At 40.6% G+C, this 25,776-nt stretch overlaps 1 protein-coding gene across 2 annotated transcripts; it reads right to left on the reverse strand.

Annotated features, from left to right (window-relative positions):
* Positions 1-238: 238 nt before the first annotated feature.
* Positions 239-25,131, reverse strand: LOC121725845 (C-1-tetrahydrofolate synthase, cytoplasmic). 2 transcript variants are annotated; one of them, XM_042112963.1, is made up of 15 exons: positions 25,037-25,131; positions 20,913-21,111; positions 19,715-19,851; positions 19,143-19,377; positions 18,777-18,888; positions 18,188-18,413; positions 12,482-12,655; positions 9,960-10,125; positions 8,793-9,096; positions 7,059-7,276; positions 6,703-6,913; positions 6,010-6,158; positions 3,190-3,293; positions 2,323-2,608; positions 239-669 (listed from the first exon to the last, which is right to left on the reverse strand). In XM_042112963.1, the coding sequence occupies exons 1-15, from the start codon at positions 25,072-25,074 to the stop codon at positions 427-429; spliced, it is 2,802 nt and encodes a 933-aa protein (XP_041968897.1). In that variant the 5' UTR covers positions 25,075-25,131; the 3' UTR covers positions 239-426. The 2 variants fall into 2 exon arrangements, with proteins under 2 accessions (XP_041968897.1, XP_041968896.1); XM_042112962.1 differs by lacking the exon at positions 25,037-25,131 and adding an exon at positions 21,354-21,436.
* Between the last annotated feature and the right edge of the window lie 645 nt (positions 25,132-25,776).

Below are 25,776 nucleotides of genomic sequence, written 5' to 3' on the forward strand. Positions count from 1 at the left end.
GTCCGCAATCTACATATTATTATTATGAATCCCTTTTTTAACGCAATGTTTAATTAATGATCAATAAATGGGCCACTCTATTTTGGAGCGGAAAATAGTAACAGATTCTACACCACAATAAAATGACCCAGATATAAGTTATATCCTTAAATAACTTATGTAATAAAATTAATAAAACTATAGTTTCAATAAAAGATCTCTGTAGGGACTGATTTTCGGATATTTTAAAATTAAGCACTGATAGTAGTAACAATTTATTAACGTATAAAAACAAATCAATTGAACAACGCGGTAACGATAATTTCCACTTTCTGAGGTTTATCGACAGGAGGTGGACTTTTTTCAAAGGCGTCGTCGGTCGGTTAATGACGTTAGCCAATCAAAAGCGCTAGGCAAAACCTCATCAAACCGGGCATCGGTCCAAAATTAGAAGAGCCCCTGGATCTCGCCGGTAGCGGTGTCCAGGTCTATATCGTATATGTTAGGGCGGGTGGGCAGGCCGGGCATCTTGGAGATTTCGCCCACCATGGGCACGACGAAGCCGGCGCCCACCGACACGAACATGTCGTTGACGCGCAGCGTGAAGCCCGTGGGCGCGCCCTTCACCGCCGGGTCGCCCGTCAGCGAGTTCGACGTCTTCGCCATGCACACCGGCAGCTTGTCGTAGCCCTGGATTAAAAAATAAAATGTCAACTAAATTAATGGGCTGTGTTCCGAAATATAACCCAGTGTACGAGCCAGCGTTCGTGACGTCATTTTGTACTGGCGTGCCACAGTATTGTAATAAAGCACTGACTGTACGGTGTGCCGTATGTATTTGTGTGACAATTTATTCTATTTCGGTTTCGCTTTTATGAAAAAGCTGGTTTAATTAGATGCTGTTGAGCATATTCTGTGTACCATCCCACAAAAAAATTACTTACGTGTTGAGTTACGAATGCAGTCATGTTCTTTAGATCATAATATTTAGAACGAGACTGAATTCATAACTCAACAAAAAAAAATGGGTTAGTAGGTATCCAATAAATGCTTAACAGCGACCAATAATAACAAAGTGCATTGTATTATTCAGGTGTATATGCAATATCCTTTTTGCAAAGTTTTGAAACTAAATCCATATTATTGCCATTTGTCACCCTGTACCTACTGTATTAAACCAAAATTGTAGAGATAAATTAGCACTCGTACTTAAGTCGTACCTAAACGTAACCTTGCGTCGCGACCAAATATATACTAGTAATCTGTGGTCGCGACTCGCGACTTGCGCGTGGGTTATCGATAGTTATCAGGAAAACAAATACTATTAATAGAATGATGTAACCTTTTTTCACACACGTTTAAACGTTTTTAGCCAAAATAAAAAAGAAGTTCGACATCCTGTAGGTATTTTTAAATCTGCACTACCTATCATGGATATAGGTTCCAAGTTCAATGATATTATCAATGTATTGTTTTATTTACCTATTGCCACTTGGCAAGTAATAATAACGTCTAGTTTCGGGGTGAACGACCGAGTACCCGGTGGCCTCCCAATCAGTCAAGGTCGTCGGTGACGTGACATCGCCTACACTCAGTGTTTATCGCGGTGAAAGGGAAAGAGCAAAGATTTATTCACTGTCAAATTGCTTATTAATAAGTTACTAGAAGTTCCGCACGGCTTCGCCCTTGTAAATTAGATATTCACAGACAAATTAGGCCACAAAAAATAGCCTATGGTCCTTCACGTGGTCTACTTCTTATCTGTGCCAAATAACAAAAAATTGCTCCAGTAGTTCGTGAGATAAGCTCTTTCAAATAATTTCCCCCGTTTTTTCCACATTTTCCTCTATGTCTTCGCTCCTTAGCGTGATAAAATATAGCCTATAGCCTTCCTGGATAAATGGGCTATCTAACACTGAAATTTTGAAATTCAAAAACGGACCAGTAGTTCCTGAGATTAGCGCGTTCAAACAAACAAACAAACTCTTCCGATTTATAATATTAGTATAGAAGTATAAATTAGTTAAGCTAGGTTCTGGACAATCAATTTTATTGTACAATATTATTGACCGTCTAGGATTGATATTAAACGCGCCCACCTTTCAATCTTATTGTCAAATAAATTGTTCAATGATATTTCATATTGCACAATAAAAATCGTCAAGGGTTACTTAGCCGTAACATTTCATTAAATTTTTTGTTTACACCGCGCCACGCGCCGTGAGAAGTGACAAAAACTGACAATGTGTTCGAGTTCATAAAGTCCAAATACTTATACAACGAGGTACGAAACTTCATATAAATCGACATCGCTATTTTGATTAGGTACCAATTTCAACCAACCTTCTCGGCGTACGATTTCATCTTGTCCAACACGTCGTCGGTGTACTCGACCGTGCCCGCGCCGTACATCTCCCGGGCGATGGTGGTGATCTTGTCCGGGAGGGGCAGGTCCAGGGGGTACAGGAAGCGGAAGTCGGACTTGGCGTCGCAGGCCTCGATGACGGCGTCGGCCAGCCCGAGGGCCCCCGCGCCGCCCTTGGCCCAGTGGTCGCAGATCACCGCTCTGAACGCGCCGCTCTTCTCCGCGTAATCTCGCACCATGTTGAGCTCAGCCTCGGAGTCGTTACTAAAAGAGGAATATTCTGATCATGAATTCACGACAGGACAGCCTGACAGGCAGATTTTAGTCTCACGCTGATCGCTCGCTGACGGCTGACTGTCGGCGCCATGAATTTACTATTGAAGTATAACTCAATGGTCGGCGCTGATGGCCAGAGATGTATGAAATTCTATGAAGCATTATTAAATAACGAGTAGCGGTCTGGGCTGATATTTCATTCATTTCGGTGTCGGCAGTCGGCACCGACCGTCAGCGAGCGGTCAGTGTGAGACTAAGATCGGCCTAAGGGTTGCGTAGAAATCATCATTTTTTAAGCCCTAAAAATGTTCCTACTTACCTTACATGCTTATAATTGTTATTATAGATAATCCACGATTAAAATAATATTTATATACTTTAAAAATAATTTTACTTTAAATTACTTAATTTTAATTAAATGAAGATTTTAACATAAGCCCCATACATTTTCCGTCAAAACCTTCATTTAATTATAGTTAAGTAATTAATATTCGTCTCGGAGTGCGGCAGTTAGTCTATTGTTCCATAAATGTCTATAATTAACCACCGGTTTAGCAGTTAATAGTTACCCATGTCTGTTGACCGCAACGACTACCGGCACGCCGAACTTGTTGCCGTTGCTGATGTGTTTGCCCAAGTTGCACAAGCCCTTACTCAGGAGCTCCAAGTTCTCCTGAAAAATTAACTCATGTTTATCGCGCGTCTGGATTGTGCAAAGTGTTTTGCACGTCACGTCACAAGACCCGGACGCAGGCTTAACACTATTTGTACCAAAGCAGTCCACAATGCCGTTAAAAAGTTTATAAACCTTACTAAACAGAAAGGAGTAGGTAAACTAAACATCATTTCTGTGCCAACCCTACTTTTTTGTCAGAAAACAATAAAAAATAAAAGTGGGAGTGACTGTGATGAAAAAAATTTAAAATTCGTCCGACTGGGACGATCATTTATGGGACGAAAGACTCAACTATTCCAACAACGTGGTATGCACAGGAGAAGCGGCCCTCGGTATGCTATTTACATTTCAAGGTCAGATAACGCCGACCGGTTTAAGGCCACGTAGAGCAGGCGCTGGGTGGAGTTGAGTGTGCAAACTATTATGGAGGCTTCTATTTTTAACCGAATTCCAAAAAGGAGGAGGTTATATACCCGCTCAAACGGACCCAAAGTCTGCGGGCAGATGCGCGGTGTCGCAAACCCGGTTTTGAAGCAAGCGGCACGGTAATAATATCTACAGTATTACACCATTGTAATAATCCATACTAATATTATAAATGCGAAAGTATCTCTGTCTGTCTGTCTGTCTGTCTGTCTGTCTGTCTGTCTGTCTGTCTCGCTTTCACGCCAAAACTACTGAACCGATTGCAATGAAATTTTGTACACAGTTATTCTAGAGTCTGAGAAAGGACATAGGCTACATTTTGATGTGGGAAAATATCTTATTTCCATGAAAATATCGATGAAAATGAATTCGCATTGCGCGTGGCCAGCGCTCATCCCGGGGGTCCTGGGTTCGAGTCCCGCAGGCGGAACAAAAAGTTTTCAATGTTCCTGGGTCTTGGATGTGTATTAAAATAATATTTCAAAAATCTTAAATATATTTTATGTATAATATTATAAAAAATCCAGAAATATATCGATGCACTGAACATTTTACTTCTAATACGATTCAACAGATGACGTTTTATTTTTTACTTCAATGTAACATAGAACTAATCATACTTATTAGTTATTATGTTTTTGTTTATAGTTTTTAATACGTTAGAATATTATGTTTAATAATATTATCACTTGGTATAATAAAAATCAATCTATCTTATCTTATAGAACTCCTACTGCATTTCTAAGGAGTTCGAGTGTACCGTGTTGGCCTATATTCCATCCAGAAAATATACCAATGCAATCAACATTTTAATTCTAATATATGAAAACAGATGGCGTTTTATTTTTTACTTCATTATTGTAACAGAACTAATCATACCTACTTTATTATATATTATAAATTATCCATACTAATATTATAAATGCGAAAGTATCTCTGTCTGTCTGTCAGTCTCGCTTTCACGCCAAACGCCAAAATTATCGAACCAATTGTAATGAAATTTTGTATACAGATAGTCTAAAGCCTGAGAAAGGACATAGGCTACTTTTTTACTGGAAAAAGGGGTTGTAAGGATCGTAAATTTGTTCAAAAAATTCATAATAGATGGCGCCGTGCGTCTTCTACATCGCGCTGACGCTTGCTCAAAAGTCTTTCTATAAGAGGTGGTATAATCTTACATTTAAGTCTCGATTTTTTTCGATTGTCATATCTATTCTACGGTATTATATAACTCAGTACTTTATCTGTGCAGGCAGTGACGTAACCTTAAGACCAAATTTCACCAACGACTGTTAAAGTTAATGCTCGAATTAGTATCACGTTAGCTGTTTCGTTTTTCATATGAATGAAAGAGAAGACAGGACATTTTAACAAGCTGTTAACACTAACAGACATTGGTGAAATTGGGGCTAACCCTATCAATGATAAATAGTTTATGGGTAAAGTTGTGTAATTGGGGGGCTAAATAAGGGTTAAAATTTGGCATAAAGTTTAATATAAAAAATGAAGTACTTATTGTGTGCACACTGCACAGCTGTATTGATTTAAGGGGTACCAGGGTTTTTTTTTTATAAAAGCTTTTGACACCAATTTTGTTGACATCACGCGCTATAAACTGAAGTCCACGCGGACGAAGTCGCGGGCAACAGCTAGTAATATATAAACGAACGAAGCACGAAGACCGAGATATATGAGATATCAACCTACTCGCCTCGACCGCGGTCTGCGGCCAGCGGGTAGGTCGAGCGGCGCCGTTTAGTTTTTGTTTTTATGTGAAACTCGAACTTGATCGAAATGTTTGAATTATTATCGCGGCGTTAAGTTATTATTAATAACATTTTCCCTTTAACAATCTTGAAAAAAATATTGTTAACCAACCTCAAAAAAAAGGTATAAGTACTAGGGCAATTTGGTAAGCATCGCATTAAAAACTTTGCGGTGGAATAGTTTTTAGTACTCGTGCACCGATTTCTTCTGGTCGGCTCATAATTTTAGATACATTTCATCCAGTATTGTTAATAAATAAAACTAATTGTAAGAAAATCTAAACGCACGTTAAAATAACAACAAGCGAGGGAGCAGAACTGGCATATTTTAAATTTTAATTCCCTCTCTTTCGGTGAGCGTACTGTACACACGTTACCCACGCACACACTGTCTTGTCTTGTCGGTGGGTCTACTGTAGAACATTACTCACCTGTCTTTCGGCAGGAGTGCTATAGGCAAGGTATCTCATCCGCATGTTGCCCTATCTTTCACCTGGCATAGTGTAAGCATGCTGTCTCACCTGGACGTATACGTCGCTGAGCGGCTGTCCGGCGGTGACGGGCGGGCCGCCGCCGTGCATCTTGAGCGCGCGCACGGTGCTCACGATGACGGCGCAGTGAGGCTTGTCCCCGCTCGCGCGGCACTTAATGTCGAAGAACTTCTCCATACCTAAACATCAACAATCATCATCATTTATTGTGCCAAACATGATTGTGGTAGCAGAAGACCGGTATGGGTGTCGCTGTCGCATTATCTCTACTTATCTTTTTTTTTATGAAATAAGGGGGCAAACGAGCAAACGGGGCACCTGATGGAAAGCAACTTCCGTCGCCCATGGACACTCGCAGCATCAGGAGAGCTGCAGGTGCGTTGCCGGCCTTTTAAGAGGGAATAGGGTAATAGGGGAGGGTAGGGATGGGAAGGGAAGGGAATAGGGGAGGGTAGGGAAGGAAATAGGATAGGGGATTGGCCCTCCGGTAAACTCACTCACTCGGCGAAACACAGCGCTCGCGCTGTTTCACGCCGGTTTTCTGTGAGAATGTGGTATTTATCCGGTCGAGCCAGCCCATTCGTGCCGAAGCATGGCTCTCCCACGTGTAAATGGCTCTCTCACACAAGTTCGAAAAATTGGCAATATTATGATTCCGACCGAGATAGCAGTAGCAGAGTCATCAGATAGCATAATAACAGTAAGTGTGACGGCCTAACGTACCAATATCAGATCCGAATCCGGCTTCCGTGGCAACATATCCGGTGTTCTTGGCGAGTTTCATGGCGATCTTGTCGGCGATGATGGAGGAGCAGCCGTGCGCGATGTTGGCGAAGGGCCCCGTGTGGATGAGCACCGGCGTGCCCTCCAGGGTCTGCATCAGGGTCGGCTCCACGGCCTCCCGCAGCAGCACTAGCAGCGCCCCCGTTATACCCTGCCGGATGACACCTTTTAGACACTTACTAGTTACCGTTAAATATAAAGCTTACAAGATGGATAATATGATAAAAGTTAAAAGATTCGGACTCATCATTGGCAGCAAGGCTCTTGATAACATAAATACAAAAATGGCAACTAACCAGGTCGTCAGCGGTGACGGGGTTCCCGCGCTTGTCGAGCGCCACAACCATGCTGGCGAGCCTGTGCTTCACGTCCTCCAAGTCCTTGCCCAGAGCCAGCACCGCCATGATCTCCGACGCCACCGAGATGTCGAAACTCGTCTCACGTGTGAATCTCTTCTCGGTGGGCGACTGACCGATCGTCACCTTCCGTAGGTATCGGTCGTTCAGGTCCACCACTGTGAAAATGGTTCTGTTGAGATTTTGATGGTAGCCTTAAATTTTAAAACATACAGACAAAGCTCCTTGTCTCCTTGTCACGTGTACAAAAATGTGGATATAGTCTAGCTCCTATAATGTAGGTGTCGTTGCCATCGTAGATTTGCTATCTCATAAAATGCTCTAGAAGTTAACGAAATGGTAGCATTTCGTGACGTGGGCAACTCAATTTGACCAAAAATAAATAACAAAACAGTATTTTTATGAAACGCTATAACAGCTCATGATGGCCCCCTGATAATAATTTAGCTGTCCACATTTCATGATTTTTTTTCACTGATCTGCCCTAACTAAAATAAATTATTATCATGATGTAGCCTCTAGACATTCAAACGTTTCATGAAATGGAAGCATTACATTAAATACTAGCTGTTGCCCGCGACTTCGTCCGCGTAAACTGCATACAAAAAAAGTAAAATATATCATCCTCCTTTTCGGAAGTCGGTTAAAAAGTAGCCTAAGTTATTCCTTACTACATCAGCTATCTGCCAAAAAAAGTCCCGTCAAAATCGCTCCAGCCATTTCGGAGATTAGCCGGAGCAAACAGACAGACAGACATACAGACAAAAATTGTAAAAAATGTTGTTTTGGTGTATGTAGCGCATATACATTCATATGCATGTAGTAAAAAACGGTTCTTTTAATATTACAAACAGACACTCCAATTTTATTTAAGTATATGGATAGATTCAAGAATTTCTTCAAATAAGCAAATATGACGACGAAATAATCTATACTAATCTATACTAATATTATAAATGCGAAAGTATCTCTGTCTGTCTGTCTGTCTCGCGTTCACGCCAAAACTACCGAACCGATTGTAATGAAATTTTGTATACAGATAGTCTTAAGCCTGAGAAAGGACATAGGCTACTTTTTTACTGGAAAAAAGGGTTGTAAGGGGGTGAAAATACGAAAATTTGTTCAAATTAAGTTAGTTCCAAAAATTCATACTAGATGGCGCCGTGCGTCTCTTACATTGCGCTAACGCTTGCCCAACATCTTTCTATAAGAGGTGGTATCATCATACATTCGAGTTTTAATTTTTTCGATTGTTATTTCTATTTTACGTTATTTCTTTTTTACGTTATTTAATAAGTCCGTACTTTATATTATATACAGTGACGTAACCTTAAACCTATCAATGATAAATAGTTTATGGGTAAAGTTGTGTAATTGGGGGGCTAAATAAGCCTTAAAATTTGGCATAAAATATAAAGTTTAAATTTAAAAAATGAAATATGTGCACACTGCACAGCTGTTTTGATTTAAGGCGTACCAGGGTTTTTTTTTATAAAAGCTTTTGACACCAATTTTGTTGACATCGCGCGCTATAAACTGAAGTCCACGCGGACGAAGTCGCGGGCAACAGCTAGTTATGCATAAAAGCGAGATATCAAGTTTTCGTGTGCGACAATACTGGCTGCAGCAGGCAGCGACAATACCCTACAAAGTAACATTTTAGTCGTGACAAACCTCTGTTCCACATAACTTTCTTCGGGTCGATGTCCAGTCTCGCGAACTTGGTCCTCTCCTCTGGTGTAAGAGAGTCCGGGTCAGTCTTGTCGATGCCCAGCCTCCTGAGTCTCCGCAGCTGGATGGGGGAGAACTTCCTCACCCCCTTGATCCGGGGCACGAGTCTGTCGTACAGCGGGCCGTCCTTCTGCGTGAGCTCGTGGAAGATGCGCGCGTCCATCTGCGCGGCCAGCAGGTTGTTGGCGGCGGTCACCGCGTGGATGTCGCCTGTGAGGTGGAGGTTGAGGTCTTCCATTGGTATCACCTATGATGCATTGTTATTCAATTTTTCATCCTTGTTTAATTCAAACCACAGACATAGATCAAGATAGATACCGCATGTCGCTCCATTTGTATGAAAACAAACGTGCCACTTTTTTCCTACCTACTGTGACGTACCGATGATAAGAAACGTGCCCATTATGTAGGCCAACGTTTCTATTTGAATGTCTACAACTCAATAAGGCACTTTTAGGAATTGAGGTATTTTTAAAATTCCGATTGACGTCCTATTCCTATAGTAGACTAAAGAATAGACTTTCGAAAGACGAGCATTGCTCGTCGTTTAGGAACGCGATATGGCACGCGAAGTACATACACATGCGGTATCTATCTTGATATATGTCTGTGATTCAAACGAATCATTGAGACGCGGTAGCTTCTCAAACTAATGGTTACACCTATTATAATAGGTGTGGTCACACCTATTATTACAATCGCATCGTTCTTTATATAGTTGTGCTGATGATCGCATGCAATAATAATATAATTATTATGCATGCGATCATCAGCATTACCGTATAAAGAACCGCACCGTTAAAAGATCGGACAAGTTCGTCAGATGCGAAGCGACATAATGAATGCATTCGTAGGGCAGGTCTACATCACACTGGTAGAATGCTTTATGGACCACAAAGCCATAAATTATGGTTATTATACCGAACACAGATCATGATACAGATCAAAACCTGCTACACATTTCACACTTTCACTTGACGTATACCTAGTAACATGGCGACACAGGGATATGAAAAGAGAGTTTTGGTCGATTTTAACTTTCAAGGAAATGTACAGGACACATATAATAATTATTATGCAAGATGCCGGAGGTATGCTTATAAAGTGTACCTGAGAGTAGCCGCCTCCCGCGGCGCCGCCCTTAACGCCGAAGGTGGGTCCCTGGCTGGGCTGGCGCATGACGGCAATGGCGTTGCGGCCGCGGTGCGCGCTCAGCGCCTGCACCAGCCCCAGCAGCGTCGTGCTCTTACCCTCGCCCAGCGGCGTCGGAGTCATTCTGTACGTGATCAATGGAAGAAAATTATTTTTCTTTTTTAAAATGACTTAGGAAATTAATTAAATCATTGAAAGTAGTTTTAAAGGTATTTTATAAATGGAAAATTTGTTCATATCATTTCGTTTATAATCGTTTTATACTAGACTTAACCAAGTGACAATTGTTATTACTTATCTAGTTCTAGCCGGCTAAAACAAGATTACCTGCTGTTCGGGTAAAAAATACCCATTACTTAAGTACTTATATTTTTGAACAAATACGTTTCACCTTTGTTTGACCTTCAATGGCGTTAAATTAGCAATAAATTCGACCAACATTACGTTTCGAACTTTTGGTAAGCTTCTCGTATCAGCTTTCACATAATGAGAACTTGCATTTGACGAACCAGCCATTATAAATAAGATTGAAAGGAAATTTAAAACATATGCAGAGGTCAATTGGCGGCCGATGATGACATCAGAGCGAAACTTTAAAAATTTATTGAGAAAAAACTAGCCAATGAATTTCAAAATTATTTAATTTATATTCTTAAAATACCCTATTTTAACGAAAAAAAATATAAAAAGTACATGTGATTTTTTTTTGGACAATGCCCAAACTAGAATGTACTGGTGAATAAATAAAATGTTTAACAAGTTATCAGTGTGTTTAATATTTGGCTGTCGCCAATATACAGGTGTAACAAAACAAAGTGATAATACTTTAGAGTTTAGGGTGTGCATCCTAGGGTGGGCGTCCCTTATATAGAGGTGCTTTGTCTTTTTCTGCTTTTTTTTTTGTTTGTGCTGAAGGCAGGTCTAGTAGCCCTGATGTCACTGCGACCCTTGAGGATCTATTGTGATTCTCCTTTTCCGTTATGTGAATTTTTCAGAAGATTATAATCACAAATTACACAATATAACGTCTGGGTGTTCTTGATTAATAATGCCGATGATACGGACTATGAGACTCAGAGCAAAGTAGTTCTTGTCGGCAAAACAACAAGAGTTAATATGCTCTGAACTTTGTGTTCTGTTTGCCAAAGATAGCATTTGAAGGTTATGAACTGCCGAAAACATCTGCCTGAAAAATGTAACGTGAGCTCATCAGACTAAACAGTGCCTGATTGATCTAAATCGATATACGTCAAAATATAAATCTGGAGCAGATGAAGATTATAAGTCGTGTACACAACCAAGCGCAAACGGAGAGGACGCAGGGAAGAAAATACGTCGCGTGTCAGCCAAGCATCACCAGCCCCCAATTTATAAATAGGCTGTATAGGCCGCGGCCTAAAGACGGCAGCGTCCTAGGGGAGCGGGAGCGACATAGGGTGGCGGCAGCGTCCTAGGGGGGCAGAAATAAAGTGGCATACACTCATAAAAAATATGGATTCGGCATTGAGTAACACAGATGTTCCGTTCGGGTATACGTAACAGCAAAGAAATTGATTATAGACAAATAGTGGACCCACGTTATTTGGTCGGGTGACGGGTCAGATCATCTTGATCTTGAACTGTCGCCGGATCTGACATAATCCTACCACAGATCCGCCTACATATCTAATACATATCAAATCACTAATTTATTAAAAAAAGCGAATCATCCGCGCGGTTCGAACATGTCGTGTGCCATTGCCATAATGAGAATAATTAAATTCCCTAAATTGCTCCGGGAATCCCGAATTTTATATGACTCGACCACATCAAATAATAGCGCATGTTCGAATTAAGGTCAAATAAAGATAAATTGATTAGAGAATGGAGCTGGACTGGAAATCCCCTCAGATACAATGATAACAGGCAGACTAATTTTGGCTGACATGCGTCATGAGTTCATGAGTTATGACTCATATAACTTTTCTAATATGCCTGACAAAGACAAGCATTACATATGTGGCGGTACCCACAATTCGCCTAACATTCCTGCATCGCGCTATCCAAGTTTGCTGAGCGCGTCGGTATATATACGACAACTGAGATGTATATACCGAGAAAATGACCTATTATAACTATACATACATGTATAGTTATAATAAGTTAAGAGATCTGTGATAGCTATTCACCGAGAAAATAGTAAGGGGCGGGGTAGACGTATATCTGTGCAACCATAGATATAATAGGAATAGCTCACATTAGATACATATATTTTATGTCAATTGTGAGCTATTCCTATCTCTAGTAGGGCAACACCAGAGATAGATCAAATATTGGGAACGGCCGTAAAAGTATTTTCGAAAATGGTTTGACAGTTCGTGACAGATGAAAGGATAACATTGAATTGACATGAACCGAATTCCGACCAAATGACGTTGGTCCGTTATTTCCCTATAAATCAATTTCCTCGATGGTACTTCTCATATATCAAAATCACTCACCCGGCAACCACGATGTACTTCGCGTCGGCTTGCCCCGCGAGACGGTCCAGGACAGACAGCGCGACCTTGGCCTTGGTGGTCCCGTACGGAGTCACCTCGCTCGGGAACAGTCCGATCTCGGACGCCAGCTGACTGATGTCCCTGGGCTTCTGGGACCGAGCGATCACGATGTCACTGGTGAAAGGTAAGGTAGGTTAGGTGTTGAAATAAAAAGAAGGAAAAGTAAACAAGGACATTTAATTGTGTTCTAAAATATAGCCTAGTCTCTATGACGTCAAGAATCGATGCCATACGTAGTAACTATTTAGTTATCTGTGGCCATCGTGTTTATCCTGAGGGTCGAGCGTCTGCAGTCTCGCCACAAGGTTAACTTTAGCTCCTTTGTGGTGAGAGTACCGACGAATCTTCTGTCGACTTTCGAGGCGCCGGAGTTCTGGCCGATGGATGTAGTCTATCGGAGGTTCCGGGGGAGACTCCGGAACGAAGCGAGTCACGTCGCCGGCAAAACGTGACAGTGTTAGTTTTTAAGAATTCCCTTTTCCCTTCCCATCTCATCCTTACCCTCCCCTATTACCCTGTTCCCTCTTAAAAGGCCGGCAACGCACCTGCAGCTCTTCTGATGCTGCGAGTGTCCATGGGCGACGGAAGTTGCTTTCCATCAGGTGACCCGTTTGCTCGTTTGCCCCCTTATTTCATAAAAAAAAAACGGTATGTGTATTCATGAGCGAGTCCGATTAGTAAAAAAATACAAATAAATAATCGGCCAAGTGCTAGTCGGACTGGCGCACGAAGAGTTCCGTACCGCTACAGTGATTTTTGTATTGGAGCCCCCCTTAAATTTTTATTTTATTTTAATATTATTATTAAATATTGAGACTTGAAACGACCTTGGTCTACATTGACTTTTAGTAACCGAAATTTCCATATCGTCCATGTGTGTGCACACCGCGGAACAGCAGTTTGTAAACAAAATGCGCAAAGTTTAAGTAGGGTCGCATGGTCAACAATGGATCAGTGGTACACAGATGATCACACATACACCTGCACCATTTATTAATGTAAGAGTAAACGAAATATGTAATCGTGTTTCGTTTGCGAACCCCCCCCTCACTCCCGCAGTCGCTGCGCGGACGCGCTCACCGATAGACGCGTGAGCGCGCCATTTTCGTTTTCGGGGAGTAAAAACTACCGATAAAGTAAGTAGAATTTTGTTTACATATCATTATAGTAATGCTGTCTTCCTATTATTTTATTCTAATTGTTTGTGTAGATTAATGTAGTATGTTTGAACATTAACAAAATTACGTAAGTATTTGAGGTTTTTGAGAAATTTACTTTTGAACTGTGTGGTGGCAATATGGTTTACAGTGGATTGATTCACTGTGTACACTATGGATTATGATGCACTGTGTACCCTCAATTACACAACAAGGAACTTAATGGAAGTTTATCTTTACAGAAATGCCGAGGAACAGAGTAGAAGAAAGAAAAGTAGGTGCTCATACACACGAGCAAATGCATGAAGCATTACAGGCCATAAAGAATGGAAAAAGTATAAGACAAGCAGCTGTTGATCATCAGATTCCTTTTACAACACTTCAAAGGTATCAAAGTAAAGAAAAAAATGCACAAAACCAGCTCACAAGGTTGACGCCAAACTACGCGGTGAACCAAGTATTTTCAAGAGACCAAGAGTTAATATTGAAACAATATTACATAAAATGCGCAACCCTGTTTTATGGTCTGTCTGTTAAGGATTGTAGACAAGTGGCGTACGAAATGGCCAAAAATAATAACATCAGAATGCCGAAGTCCTGGACAGATAATCAATTGGCTGGGATAGATTGGCTACGGGGTTTTCGCCAACGACATCGGGATTTGACGCTGCGTAAACCCGAGGCCTGCAGCTTAGCACGAGCATCGGCTTTTAACAGGGAGACAGTCAATCATTTTTATGATAATTTGGAGGACGTGATTAAGCGCCATCCTGCATTTGCGGATGGAACAAGGATTTATAACTTGGATGAAACCAGTACTACCACTGTGCAAAAGACCCAACGGGTTATAGCTCCAAAAGGTAGACGAAATCTCTGCAAGGTGACTAGTGGTGAGAAGGGGACACTTGTCACTACCTGCAACATCATAAGCGCTGGGGGTCAGGCAGTTCCGCCAGTCCTTATCTTCCCAAGAAAAAATACCAACCCTCGCATGGCTGTCGGTACCCCACCTGGATCACTGATTCTGGCAAACCCATCTGGATGAATGAACAGCGAACTGTTTTTAGATGTAATGAAACATTTCATACGAAGAACGGGAACTTCCAAAGAATACCCATCGATTTTAATAATGGATAACCATGAGTCTCACCTTTCCATAGAAGCCCTCGATCTCGCGAAAGAGTCTGGGGTTACTGTGCTTACATTGCACCCACATACATCAGCGCGACTACAACCACTGGATGTTGGTATTCACGGACCTTTCAAGACGTTTTACTATTCCGCCATGAGTTCCTGGATGTTGCGCAATCCTGGATGCCCTGTCACTATTTATGATGTGGGAGCATTAATTGGCCAGGCTTTCGCAAAGTCTATGACACCATCTAATATAACACAAGCATTTAGAAAAACAGGAATTTTTCCTTTCGATCGACATGTTTTTACTGACGAAGACTTCGCACCGAGCAGTGTTACAGATAGACCTGAAAATGCTCAACCTGTAAATGATTCCAGTGAAGAACGTGCAATCACTGACCAACCACCGATTTTAGAGCTAGAAGAGAACTCACTGCATTTACAAACACTGACTCTCCAAGACCCTCCACTAGCACTGCTGGAGAAGCATCTAGAGGTACAATGAGCCCATCTGTGCTGGAAAATTTGGACGAATATTCAGCAATTCCTTCGACGCCAGTTTTTTCCACTCCCCAAAAATCTGTTTTAACTGATCTATCTAATGTTTCGCCTCGCTCTTTCGATGGTTCTACAAGTCAAAATGCAGTTATTATATCAACTACTGTTCCTGAAAGAGATTCAACTAATACATCTGGAATCAAGTCTCTTATTACACCTGATCAGTTTCGGAAGCCACTTAAAGCACCCACAAGAACTGGAAAGAGAAAGCCGAGAAAACTAGGTAAAAGTCTTATAGCCACGGATACACCTGAAAAAAATGCTATTGCAGAACAGAAAGCAGCCAAAAGGAAGAAAGAAACTAAAACTAAAGGTATAAGAAAGAAAGCTATTCGTCAAGTGCTGCAAAGTGATTCAGAAGATGAAGATGACATAATATTGAACGACGAAACTGACGATGAAGGAGACTGGGTGGAAAGTGAAGAGACCATTATAACAGAGGATTTACTAAGAAAACCACTTGTGCGATTACCAAAGGAAGGTGAATACGTATTGGTACAATTTTGTTCCAAAAACCAGAATATTTTCTTTGTTAGTAAAGTTCTTGAGGAACGAAATCTCGATACTTTAGAATTGTATGTGTCTTTTTTAAGGCACAAAAAGGGTAAATTTGTTATGCCTAATGTCCCAGACTTATCATATGTGAAAGATGACGACATAAGGCTCATATTGCCAACGCCCACCGTCAGTGGAAGTACTGCTAGGCAACAATCATACTATGCATTTCCTGTAGATTTAAGTAACATTAACATTCGTTGAGTTTGTATTTTTTTGTTATTATTATTCTTTTTAAATGTAAGATATTATTAATGGAAGATAATGTTTAAGACTGACATCCAAAATGTGCCATTTAAAGTAAGGATTCTTTTATATTTTACAATTTCTTAAGATAAGTAAAAATAATTAAAAAAGCTAAAGAAGTGATTTTCAAGAAGTAGATTATAGTAAATGTTATAATACATAAAATATTATTGAATAAAGACTGAAAAAGTACAAAGTTCCTTTAAGTTTATAAGTTTTTACTATGTTAATAAACATCCAGTTGATTTTTTGCATTGACTTTTATTACTTTCCTGTTCAGATTTTCTTAGATCCACTGTTCACCAGGGGGTGATCCACTGAGGACTAGGAGTTGTACACAGTGGATCCCACACCCACAATAAAAAAAAAATATACATCTTCCCTATTGTACACTTTTGTTCGAAAAGACCAAGAATATTATAAAGCTTTAGTAACATAGATGCCTCAGACAATTTTTCGTAAAATTCTGACTGTTAGTTTTAATATTATGACGCGGCAAAAAAAAATGATCCACTGTTGACCATGTTACCCTACATAATTTATTATCGCGCCAGTAATTATTGCTTTTAACGCGTAGTGGCTGTTAGAAGTTTTGACACATTTTAACACTTTGAACTAGTAGGTTCAAAATGTTAAAATGTGTCAAAATCAAAAATTCTGCGTAGTGTGTATACAGTGTGTAACAAAACCAAGTGTGAAAGTAGCAGTTCACAGTGAACTCTCTACGAGGAACACGTATTCACCCTAAAGTATTATCACTCAGTTTTGTTACATCCTATATAACAATACATTCACCATATTCTGAACGTGTGATTCTAGTACTCATTGTAATCGATATGAGACATTCATTCATAGGCAAATAGCTGACTTACTTGGTCTCTTAAACACGGCTAATGATCACGACTATAATAACATTGATCTGACATAACCCGACCGAAAACATGGGTTAGAATAAATTCACCTGATGATACTTACAGTATAAAATTTATTATGTGCGGTGTTTGAGTATACAGGGTGTAACAAAAGTAAGTGATAAAAATTTTGAGTGTGTAATGTGTATTTGCCCTCAGATAGAGTTCAATATTAAACTTAGCAGCCACGCAGCCAACGAGGCAGTTGCTCGGTCGGTCAGGACGTGCCTCGCCAGAGGCAAACGCATGCGTTGCCTCGCCCGAGCGTGCCACGGCCCGAGCCGAGCGTTGTCGGCTTTTGTCGATGCTCAAAGGCGCCTCGGTACGTTTGCCGCGCTCACTCAGGACGGGAGTGTTTTGCCTCGCGTATTCGTTACGTGTTAGGAGTTATGCGTCATGGATAAAGAACAGTATCTTAATTTAATACAATTGTAATTATGGTGAATATAGACGACTTTGGGATGCGCAATGTCCTGATTACACAAATAGGAGACTAAGGGAAGATGCATGGAGAAAAATAAGCCAAGAAATGAACCTTCAACTAGCTGAATTATTAAAAAGGCAGTTGTGCCGACAGTTTTCCGAACATGCGGCCTCATTTCGATTTCAAGTTAAACTAAGCGTCGATGCTGGCTCGGCCATGTTGCGCGAGGCAGCCTCGGATTAGAAAAATACAGTGCCGCCCCGCGTGGCATGCGTACCGCGGCAAATGTCCGAGGCTGCCTCGAGAGGCTGCTCGCTTGGTCAGTACGCGGCTATTGACGGAGACCCCTGTCTCGCCACTGATGCCATGATCACACCTACCGAGTAGGGTAGCGAGACTGTGCCCTCGGCCGAGCACTGGGTGTTCTCGGCCAATGTGATTGACGGAGATTCTGTCTCGCCACTAATGCCATGATCGGTGATCACACCTACCGAGTAGAGTGGCGAGACAGTTCTCTGCTCGGTGCTTTTGGCCAATTTAATTGGCGGAGAGCATTGTCTCGCCTCTCTACTCAGTAGGTGTAATCTAGCTCTTGAGTTATCGCAAAGCACGGGCCACACGAAGGTGGTAACTGGTAAGGCAGCGTTAAAAAAAATCAAACCTAGGCACTGGCGTGCGGGGGTTGAGTCGCAGCGGGGTGAGCGGCCACGCGGGTGCGGCGAGCACGTCGAGCTGGCGGCGTGCGGCGAGCACGGTGTTGCGCATCAGCATCGCCACCGTCATCGGGCCCACGCCGCCCGGCACCGGCGTCACGTGACTCGCCACGCTCGCCGCCTCGCTGTACGCCACGTCGCCCACTAACCGCTGACCGGTCTTCTTCGTCGCGTCTGACAAAAAATTCTTTATTTGAACTTTAAATATAAAAAATACAAAAAAACCAGTCTTATCGTTTCAAGCGATATCGTCTATTTAGTTGACGTTGATTGTGTTGTTGTTGTTGATGCGCTAATGAGGTGTACCCTGGTATTGTTGCTATTAAATTTTATGTGCTACATTTACTTTTTCAACATCTGAGGTTACATGTTAAAAATTCGCGATACCTACTGGTATATTATGTCATTGTCAATAAAACATGATCACTAATCTAGCGCGCCCAGGGTGTTCGCTTCTTCTTCCCCGCCAAAAAAATTCTACTGCTCTCTATGGATTACACCGTGCACCGTACTGTAAATGGTATATAATGGTATTACCTGGAATGGGATTGATGCCACAGTCGATGACGACCGCTCCGGGCTTGATCCAGGAACCGCGGACCAGCTCCGGTTTGCCGATAGCAACCACCAGAATATCAGCTGTTTTCGTCTGAAATTATCAATACATATTATTAATTTTAATTAGGTATTAATAATAACAAATTACTGACCATACTGACAAATCAGTTCTCCGTTACCCACTAGGATTTTCCAAAGGACGAATACTACGATTTTTTTTATTTATCGAATATGCTAAATAGGTTGGCCACTGGCGTGCCAACATTGCGTCTTCGGCCGAGCTCAACGGCGCGCTTGCCGACGTTTGTCACACCTAAGTTACGGTAAACAATATTGTGCTCTTACCACTTCACTCAAGTCCACGGTCCTGGAGTGGCAGACGGTAACAGTGGCGTTCTCCCACTTGAGCAGCTCAGCCACTGGCGTGCCGACGATGCGGCTTCGGCCGAGCACGACGGCGCGCTTGCCGGCGATCGTCACGCCGGTCCGCTTGATCAGCTCGATGCAGCCGGCCGGCGTGCACGGCACGAACCCGCTCATGTCGCCCAGGGCTGCGCGACCCTCGTTCTCCGTGTTCAACCTGGTGATATCAAGAAGATACAACAACACGATAAAATCTGAATACAAGATCACAAACAGTGCGATGGTAACTAAACTACTACTAACTATAGTTGTATGTTAGAACTTAGGAAGTTCTAACAAGAACGATGATCGATTTATTGGATGGGCTTATAGACGCTTGATCACTTGCCAAACTTGTCGGACTATCTTTCCCACTAGTTATGGGATGTGGGTAGAGGAACGTATCCTTGCGTATTCGCACACCTTCGAACTAAAGAAAAGCTCATGCATAACCGTAACTTCAATGATATCGGCTCCTACTCTGAAATTCGTTTGGGAATTATAATATCCAATACCCGTCAACGTCCTTGTGCGGAGAGACGGAGTCTGTGATGAGGTGGGCGTCGATGGGGTGCTCGGAGTCCAGCGGCATCTGGACGATGATGCCGTGCACCAGTGGAGAGGAATTCAGCTCGTTCAGACGAGCCAGAAGCTGGAACAAGACCAAGTAACCATAAGTATCATATTTTTATCCGACTGAACTAGAAGAAAGGCTAGATTTCTCGAGAGTGCTCTAGATGCCAAAACGCCTAGTAAGATTTTAGTTTGCTAAAATTAGATCTATCTTGGTCGTTGAGTTTTTTGGACAGTTTATTGTCTTTACAAAGAAAAGGTAATTACTCCGAATAAAAAGCTGTAACAACAAAGCCGTTATAGTTACAGTAATTAACAATTATTGTTATTACGATTGAAAAGACAGGCACATAATAATTAAGTATCTTGGTGATATTCTCAATTTGGCAATTCTTCATAAAATCCTTAATGCTTATTAAATACCGCAATATTTTATATTATGCATATTCAAATATTATTATTATTATCGAAATGTTACATCATGCTATAGATAACATTAGGAAAACAATAAACAATCTGAAACGCACATCTACGTCGACTGTTAGTTGTTACAAATATTATCGGGGTGAGGTTGAGGTTCAAGATTGTGACGAGACAAACAAGTTTTACAAAAACACCATAACAGTTAAAGTATGGTCAAGACACGCGAAGAGAAGCTACAATTTGTCTCTTTCACTCACTCGTAAATTGCTATCGCACCCCTTCACGTACCTACGTAAATGAGACAGCAAATGAAATGCCTTTATTAATATTAGTAGGATAGGACTGCATTCATTGTGATAAGTTGTACGCGGTTTCAGCACGATATACAAATTCAACATGCAAAAGAAGTTACGGCATCGTCTGATTACAACTTATACGGCCTCTGCCTCGAATCTGTCGTTGTTGCCCTGCTGCCCGCCTGACTTTAGGCAGAGGCCTAAGGCTGAGTTTTCGTGTTTTAGGACTTCATTGTTTATTTATTGTAGTAGACTAAGGGCCTGTTTCACCACTTTCTGATAAAGTGCCTCTAATAGCCTATTGGCTATTCACAACATTTTTTGACAGATTCTCCATACTTGACCTGTCAAGTTAATTGGTGGATAGACTTATCAGGAAGTGGTGAAACAGGCATTAAGGGTCAATCTATGTATCTTTCACCTCAGTCTGCGTGCAGTCTCTGGGCAGCTTGACGTGGTCGATCGCTATGCCGATGTTCTCGGCTGCCCGGTGCTTCATGCGGATGTAAACGTTGGAGTCCTCCCGACCCCCGACCTGGACTATCGCCAGCTTCGGCTGGAAGGTCGGCATCAGCCGCCGCATCTCCGCCACCTGCTCCCGGAGATCATTCTCGATGGATCTGGAATACACATGGAGCTACTTACTTCCGATGCTCATTTTAAGCAACTTTCGACTGCTTGTCCATCGAAATATCTGCTTTCTTATATCTTTTTTAACTAATATAGGATGTAGGTAAACAAATTTTTTGCAGAAATCAATGACCAACTGAATCAAAAATAAAATTGGCAAAGGCGCCTCGTAAAACGGCACATAAAACACTGATTCAACGAATTCTAATATTAGGAGAGTAAACAAAATTACTTGGCGACTTCTGTCCCTGAGATGACTTTCGCGGCCATCCTGACTGGTGTGCTAGTGTGGCAGCACTGGAACCGGCACAGTTTTTGCGCCTATGATATACACGTAACCCCAGATAACCCCCTACTGATAATACCTTAGCCCACTGTTTACTCCTCGATTTTTATTTATCTTAGCCTTTCGAATAACCCATGGGTTATTCGAAAAGTAATTTGAAGCTGTTTAGGCTTCTTCGTATCTCTCGAAATGTGTTAAGACTTAAAGTTGGTGGACCAGAAGCTACACCTGTTGCACGCCGATTCCCTATTTTGCCTTAGTGGTGATATACCGTATCCTCCAGTAGCGTACCTAAACTCTCACGGCTTACATTACAAACTACAGAGTAAATAGCAATACGTACTAACCTAACCTAACAATATAAGCTGATGTTATAGTTGATGTGCATAAAGAGTAAAGACACATTCGTCTTGTAAAAGATAATTGTTTCAAAGAATTTTATGTTTAGCCGTCTCTTTTGTTTCTTGTTTTTTTCTTGTCCTTTTCTATTTTCTAACAAAATCCGGATACCTGACTAATGACTTAGGTACCTACTCAGTGAAACGTTTTGTAAAGCAAAAAACTTTGCGGTCGAACCGGCCCATTCGGAAATCGGAGTCGGAGCATGGTTATCATAGATCTTCTTATATTATTTTAAAGTCTCCGGCCAAGATGTAGCGTTTATTAAGCGACTGCAGCTGCCAATTTAATTAATAGTATTCAATTTAATGTGTAGTCAGTTATTAATTCATTTTGGTCTAACAGTTAAACCTTAGTATGATCGGCTACGAATATTTCACATATTAACCACAAACAAAATATTCTAATTGCTAACAGTATTAAGTATAGTTAAAAACTTACTTCCTTATGTTATAACACACCACTCTCGACGATATATACTTGAATATATTCATAGTTCACAAACAAAAACAATCACTACTTAAGTCGGTTATCTTCATGAGTGAGAGTTCAACTCCGTTATTAGTTAAAAATCGCTTTATCATTTCAGTTACCTACTTAACTAATTACTGCTTGGTAAACTAATATGTATTCTGTGTTACTGCTCTAATGATTTCGATAACAATCAAGTGTCCATCTTAAACTTTTTCCTTATTTTATTTGTTATTTGATGTTATGTCTGTTAGGAAAAGCGCTGGTATAATAAAAATATCATTGAAGCCCACTTAAAAGGCTAATTGATAACATTACGTGTTTTATCCCTCCTTAATAAATATTCATTATGAAATCGCCTTAAGATAAGAGTTTAGACGAAGCTTTTTTGTCAGTTTATTAGTAGGTAATGAATGGAAACACCATTCATTAATCTAAGAGGTAAGGTTTCTAAAGTACGGGTTCGATATCTCAGGCAGCCTTAAGAAAGATAAAATATCGTTTTAAACAAAACACATGAAGATGCGCAGACTTAAAACAAATATTTTGTAATATTGCAAACAGAGTTTCAAATAAATATTTTTTGCAATAAACATATAGACTGGCTTTTAATTGCATATTTTCCCCCTTACTAATAAACGTTGTATAAGCTTTGAATAGTTATACAGTGTTTTGTTCCTGTCACACAAGTGACATTTTTAATTGGATTGAAGAAGACAAAAGACTGTATAACTATTTAAAGCCTATACAGCGTTTATTAGTAAGGGGGTTAATGTATAACAAAACACATTTCGCAGCTAAAAACTATTCGTAGAATGAAATGTATGAGAGCGGGGAATATTTTTATTTGCAGAAAGCGGCTGGTGTTCTGGAGCTATAATCATAAAGGGGTATGAAGAGAATTTGTATGGAGCCTGGCCGACCTACTTTCCGCCATTGTGTTTTTCCGCGTTCACGAATATTTTTTTCAAAAATAGATAGCTAGCATCAATACAGCAAAAAATAATCTTGAGCTATCCATTTTTGAAAAAAATATTCGTGAACGCGAAAAAACACAATAGCGGTACGGTAGGTCGGCCAAAATCTTCGTACCCCTTTAAAATTCTAATGGCTTCGGAACGTTTTAGTTACTGAGTAGATATTGTTTTAATAATAGTAAGTTCATATCGTGGTCGGTCTGTTTTCGTATTTAAAGCCGCATGTTTATACTTATTTCTCGTGAGGCTATATTTTTATATGAACTGGAGTCAGTCTGACTCATAAGTTAAAAATATAAATCTCAGTAAGATAACGATTCACGGCTTCAGTCACGGCTTGTCGGGGGTTCCGTAGATCTTTGTGTAGCATTTCCATCGTGGGTATCGCAGACACAATAGATTTTCAATTGTTATACGGCAGCCGACTACCGCTTGGGGATTGACGGGTTAAATTACTCAATAACTATAATAAGTAAATATGGTAACCAAGTATTTTCAGAAATATTAAGATTACTTAAGCGCCACCTAGTGGCTAATAGCGTTGCTCTTTTTGTGATTTTTGTGCCAATGTAACGCATTCACCGCCAATACCTGAAAAAATCTGTTACTTAACTAAAAGTCCACACACAATTTGTACTGTACAGTTTGTGGAATTATGTAACGGGTGTAAAGTTGTTGATAAAATTAAAGTTATATTATAAATGTCTGTGTCTGTCTGTCTGTTACCTCCTACGACCTGCAAACCTTCAAGAAGAGAGCGTATTTCCTCTTAAAAGGCCGGCAACGCTGCAGCTCTTCTTATTTCATTTAAAAAAACCTCTTCACGCCAAAGCCGAACCGATGTTGCTGAAATTTGAGAGATTTGAAGATACTTTTAGTAGGTACCGGGAAAAGACATAATATAGGTAGGATTCATTTATACCTTGGAATTCGAAAAATGTACGGTTCCTGCGGGATAATCGAATGGCCCAACGGAGGTGCAGGCGCCATCTAGTATCTTATAAAACTGTTACGGACCCCCCCCCCCCCATTACTATCCATCTTACTTGTCCAATTTCGACAATAATATATTATGTACCTCGCCGATTAAAATCGATGCGGTACATGTATAAAAAAATATTTTTGATATCCTAAACACGTTGCCTATTTGCTGCTGAGGAACCCTTCATGGGCGATGCCAACTCGCACTTGGCTGCTTTTTTACGTTAGGGACCTATAGCGCCAATTTCCCCCCCCTTATCAAACCTATAGCGCCAATGTCCGTAGTCACCTAGAGTACGCTAGCCAGTATATTTTTTTTCATCTTTTCCTGTGTTATCATAGTTTGTACTTTGAATGCATTCTATAGACAAGGGCATACAATTATTATGGTCAATGGAACAATACGCATATAATTGTTATTTATTATAAATAGTATTTCTGTCACTAATTTGTTAAAATTATTTGTTTGTTGTTAAGTATTTATATTATTAATTGTACTTATTTGTTATCTATCTTTTAAGCTTCATATAATATTGTTAGTTATAAGCCACCCAAATAAAATAAAATAAAATATGTATATACGCCCGTGCTGTGAAATATTGTGATAAGTGATAATTGATAACTTACCCAGGTATGAGATGCCTGATACGGCATTCCTGTATGAACTGCAGTAGCATAATTCATAATAAAACATATAACTAACTTAGATTATAGTCATAGTAGTTGCTCAAACTTGAAACACTCACTAAAACAGTATATCATTAGCTTAGGTTTAAAACACAACAGGTAATTGGTACTTACAGTAAAACTAAGTCAATGTCTTCTTTAGTCTTCCACATTTTCAGATTTACGCACAGCAAAACATTTTTAAAATGTGTAAAACACCATTCACTTACCGAAGCTGGTAATAGACTAATTAAATAAAACCTGAGTTGTCCGAAACAGGTTTTTGCTTACGAGAAAATATGTATAATACTATTCTTGGTATGCTACCATAAAACTTGTTTGACAATAAGTAATACTGAGGTAAAAAGCTATTACTCAGATTATTATGTAATAACTCAAAAGTACTCGAATAACGTAATAAAAACCGGCAATTTGTTATTTGCGAACTTGACTCGTACACAAAACGGCTTAAGGAAATAAAATACGCCAAGTGCAAGTCGAACTCGCGCACGAACGGTTCCGTACTGTTATTGATAAAAAAATAGGTAAGATACGGCCTGGAGGCTGCAGACATGCCTACGGAAAGACAGACAGACAGACGGACAGACAGACAGACAGACATCGAAGTCTTAGTGCTAGGGTCCCGTTTTTATCCTTTGGGTACGGAACCCTAAAAAGGAAAGTAGTATGAAACTGCGAGCCCCCTAAAATTACGTCTTCATTTTAATTGAAAATTTCAATAGCTGCCAGTTGCCACTGGTAAACAGATGCCTCTATATGAGGCAATGGGGCGGATCAACACTCAGCAGACAGTTATCCAATTCCCAGTAATAGGGGTCCATTTTTACCCTTGGTAAAGAGGCTATGCATTTTGT

This window comes from Aricia agestis, chromosome 4, assembly GCF_905147365.1.
Source record: "Aricia agestis chromosome 4, ilAriAges1.1, whole genome shotgun sequence".
Classification (NCBI taxonomy): domain Eukaryota; kingdom Metazoa; phylum Arthropoda; class Insecta; order Lepidoptera; family Lycaenidae; genus Aricia; species Aricia agestis.

What these genes read in the sequence shown, in the direction of transcription:
- LOC121725845 (XM_042112963.1), bottom strand. Translation starts at nt 25,074, where the DNA reads ATGTGGAAGACTAAAGAAGACATTGACTTAGTTTTACT. An exon ending in TGGCATCAATCCCATTCCAG is followed by an intron (nt 18,414 to 18,776) that starts GTAATACCATTA and finishes ATTTTTTGTCAG; the next exon opens with ACGCGACGAAGAAGACCGGT. An exon ending in AAGTACATCGTGGTTGCCGG is followed by an intron (nt 10,126 to 12,481) that starts GTGAGTGATTTT and finishes GATCACGTACAG; the next exon opens with AATGACTCCGACGCCGCTGG.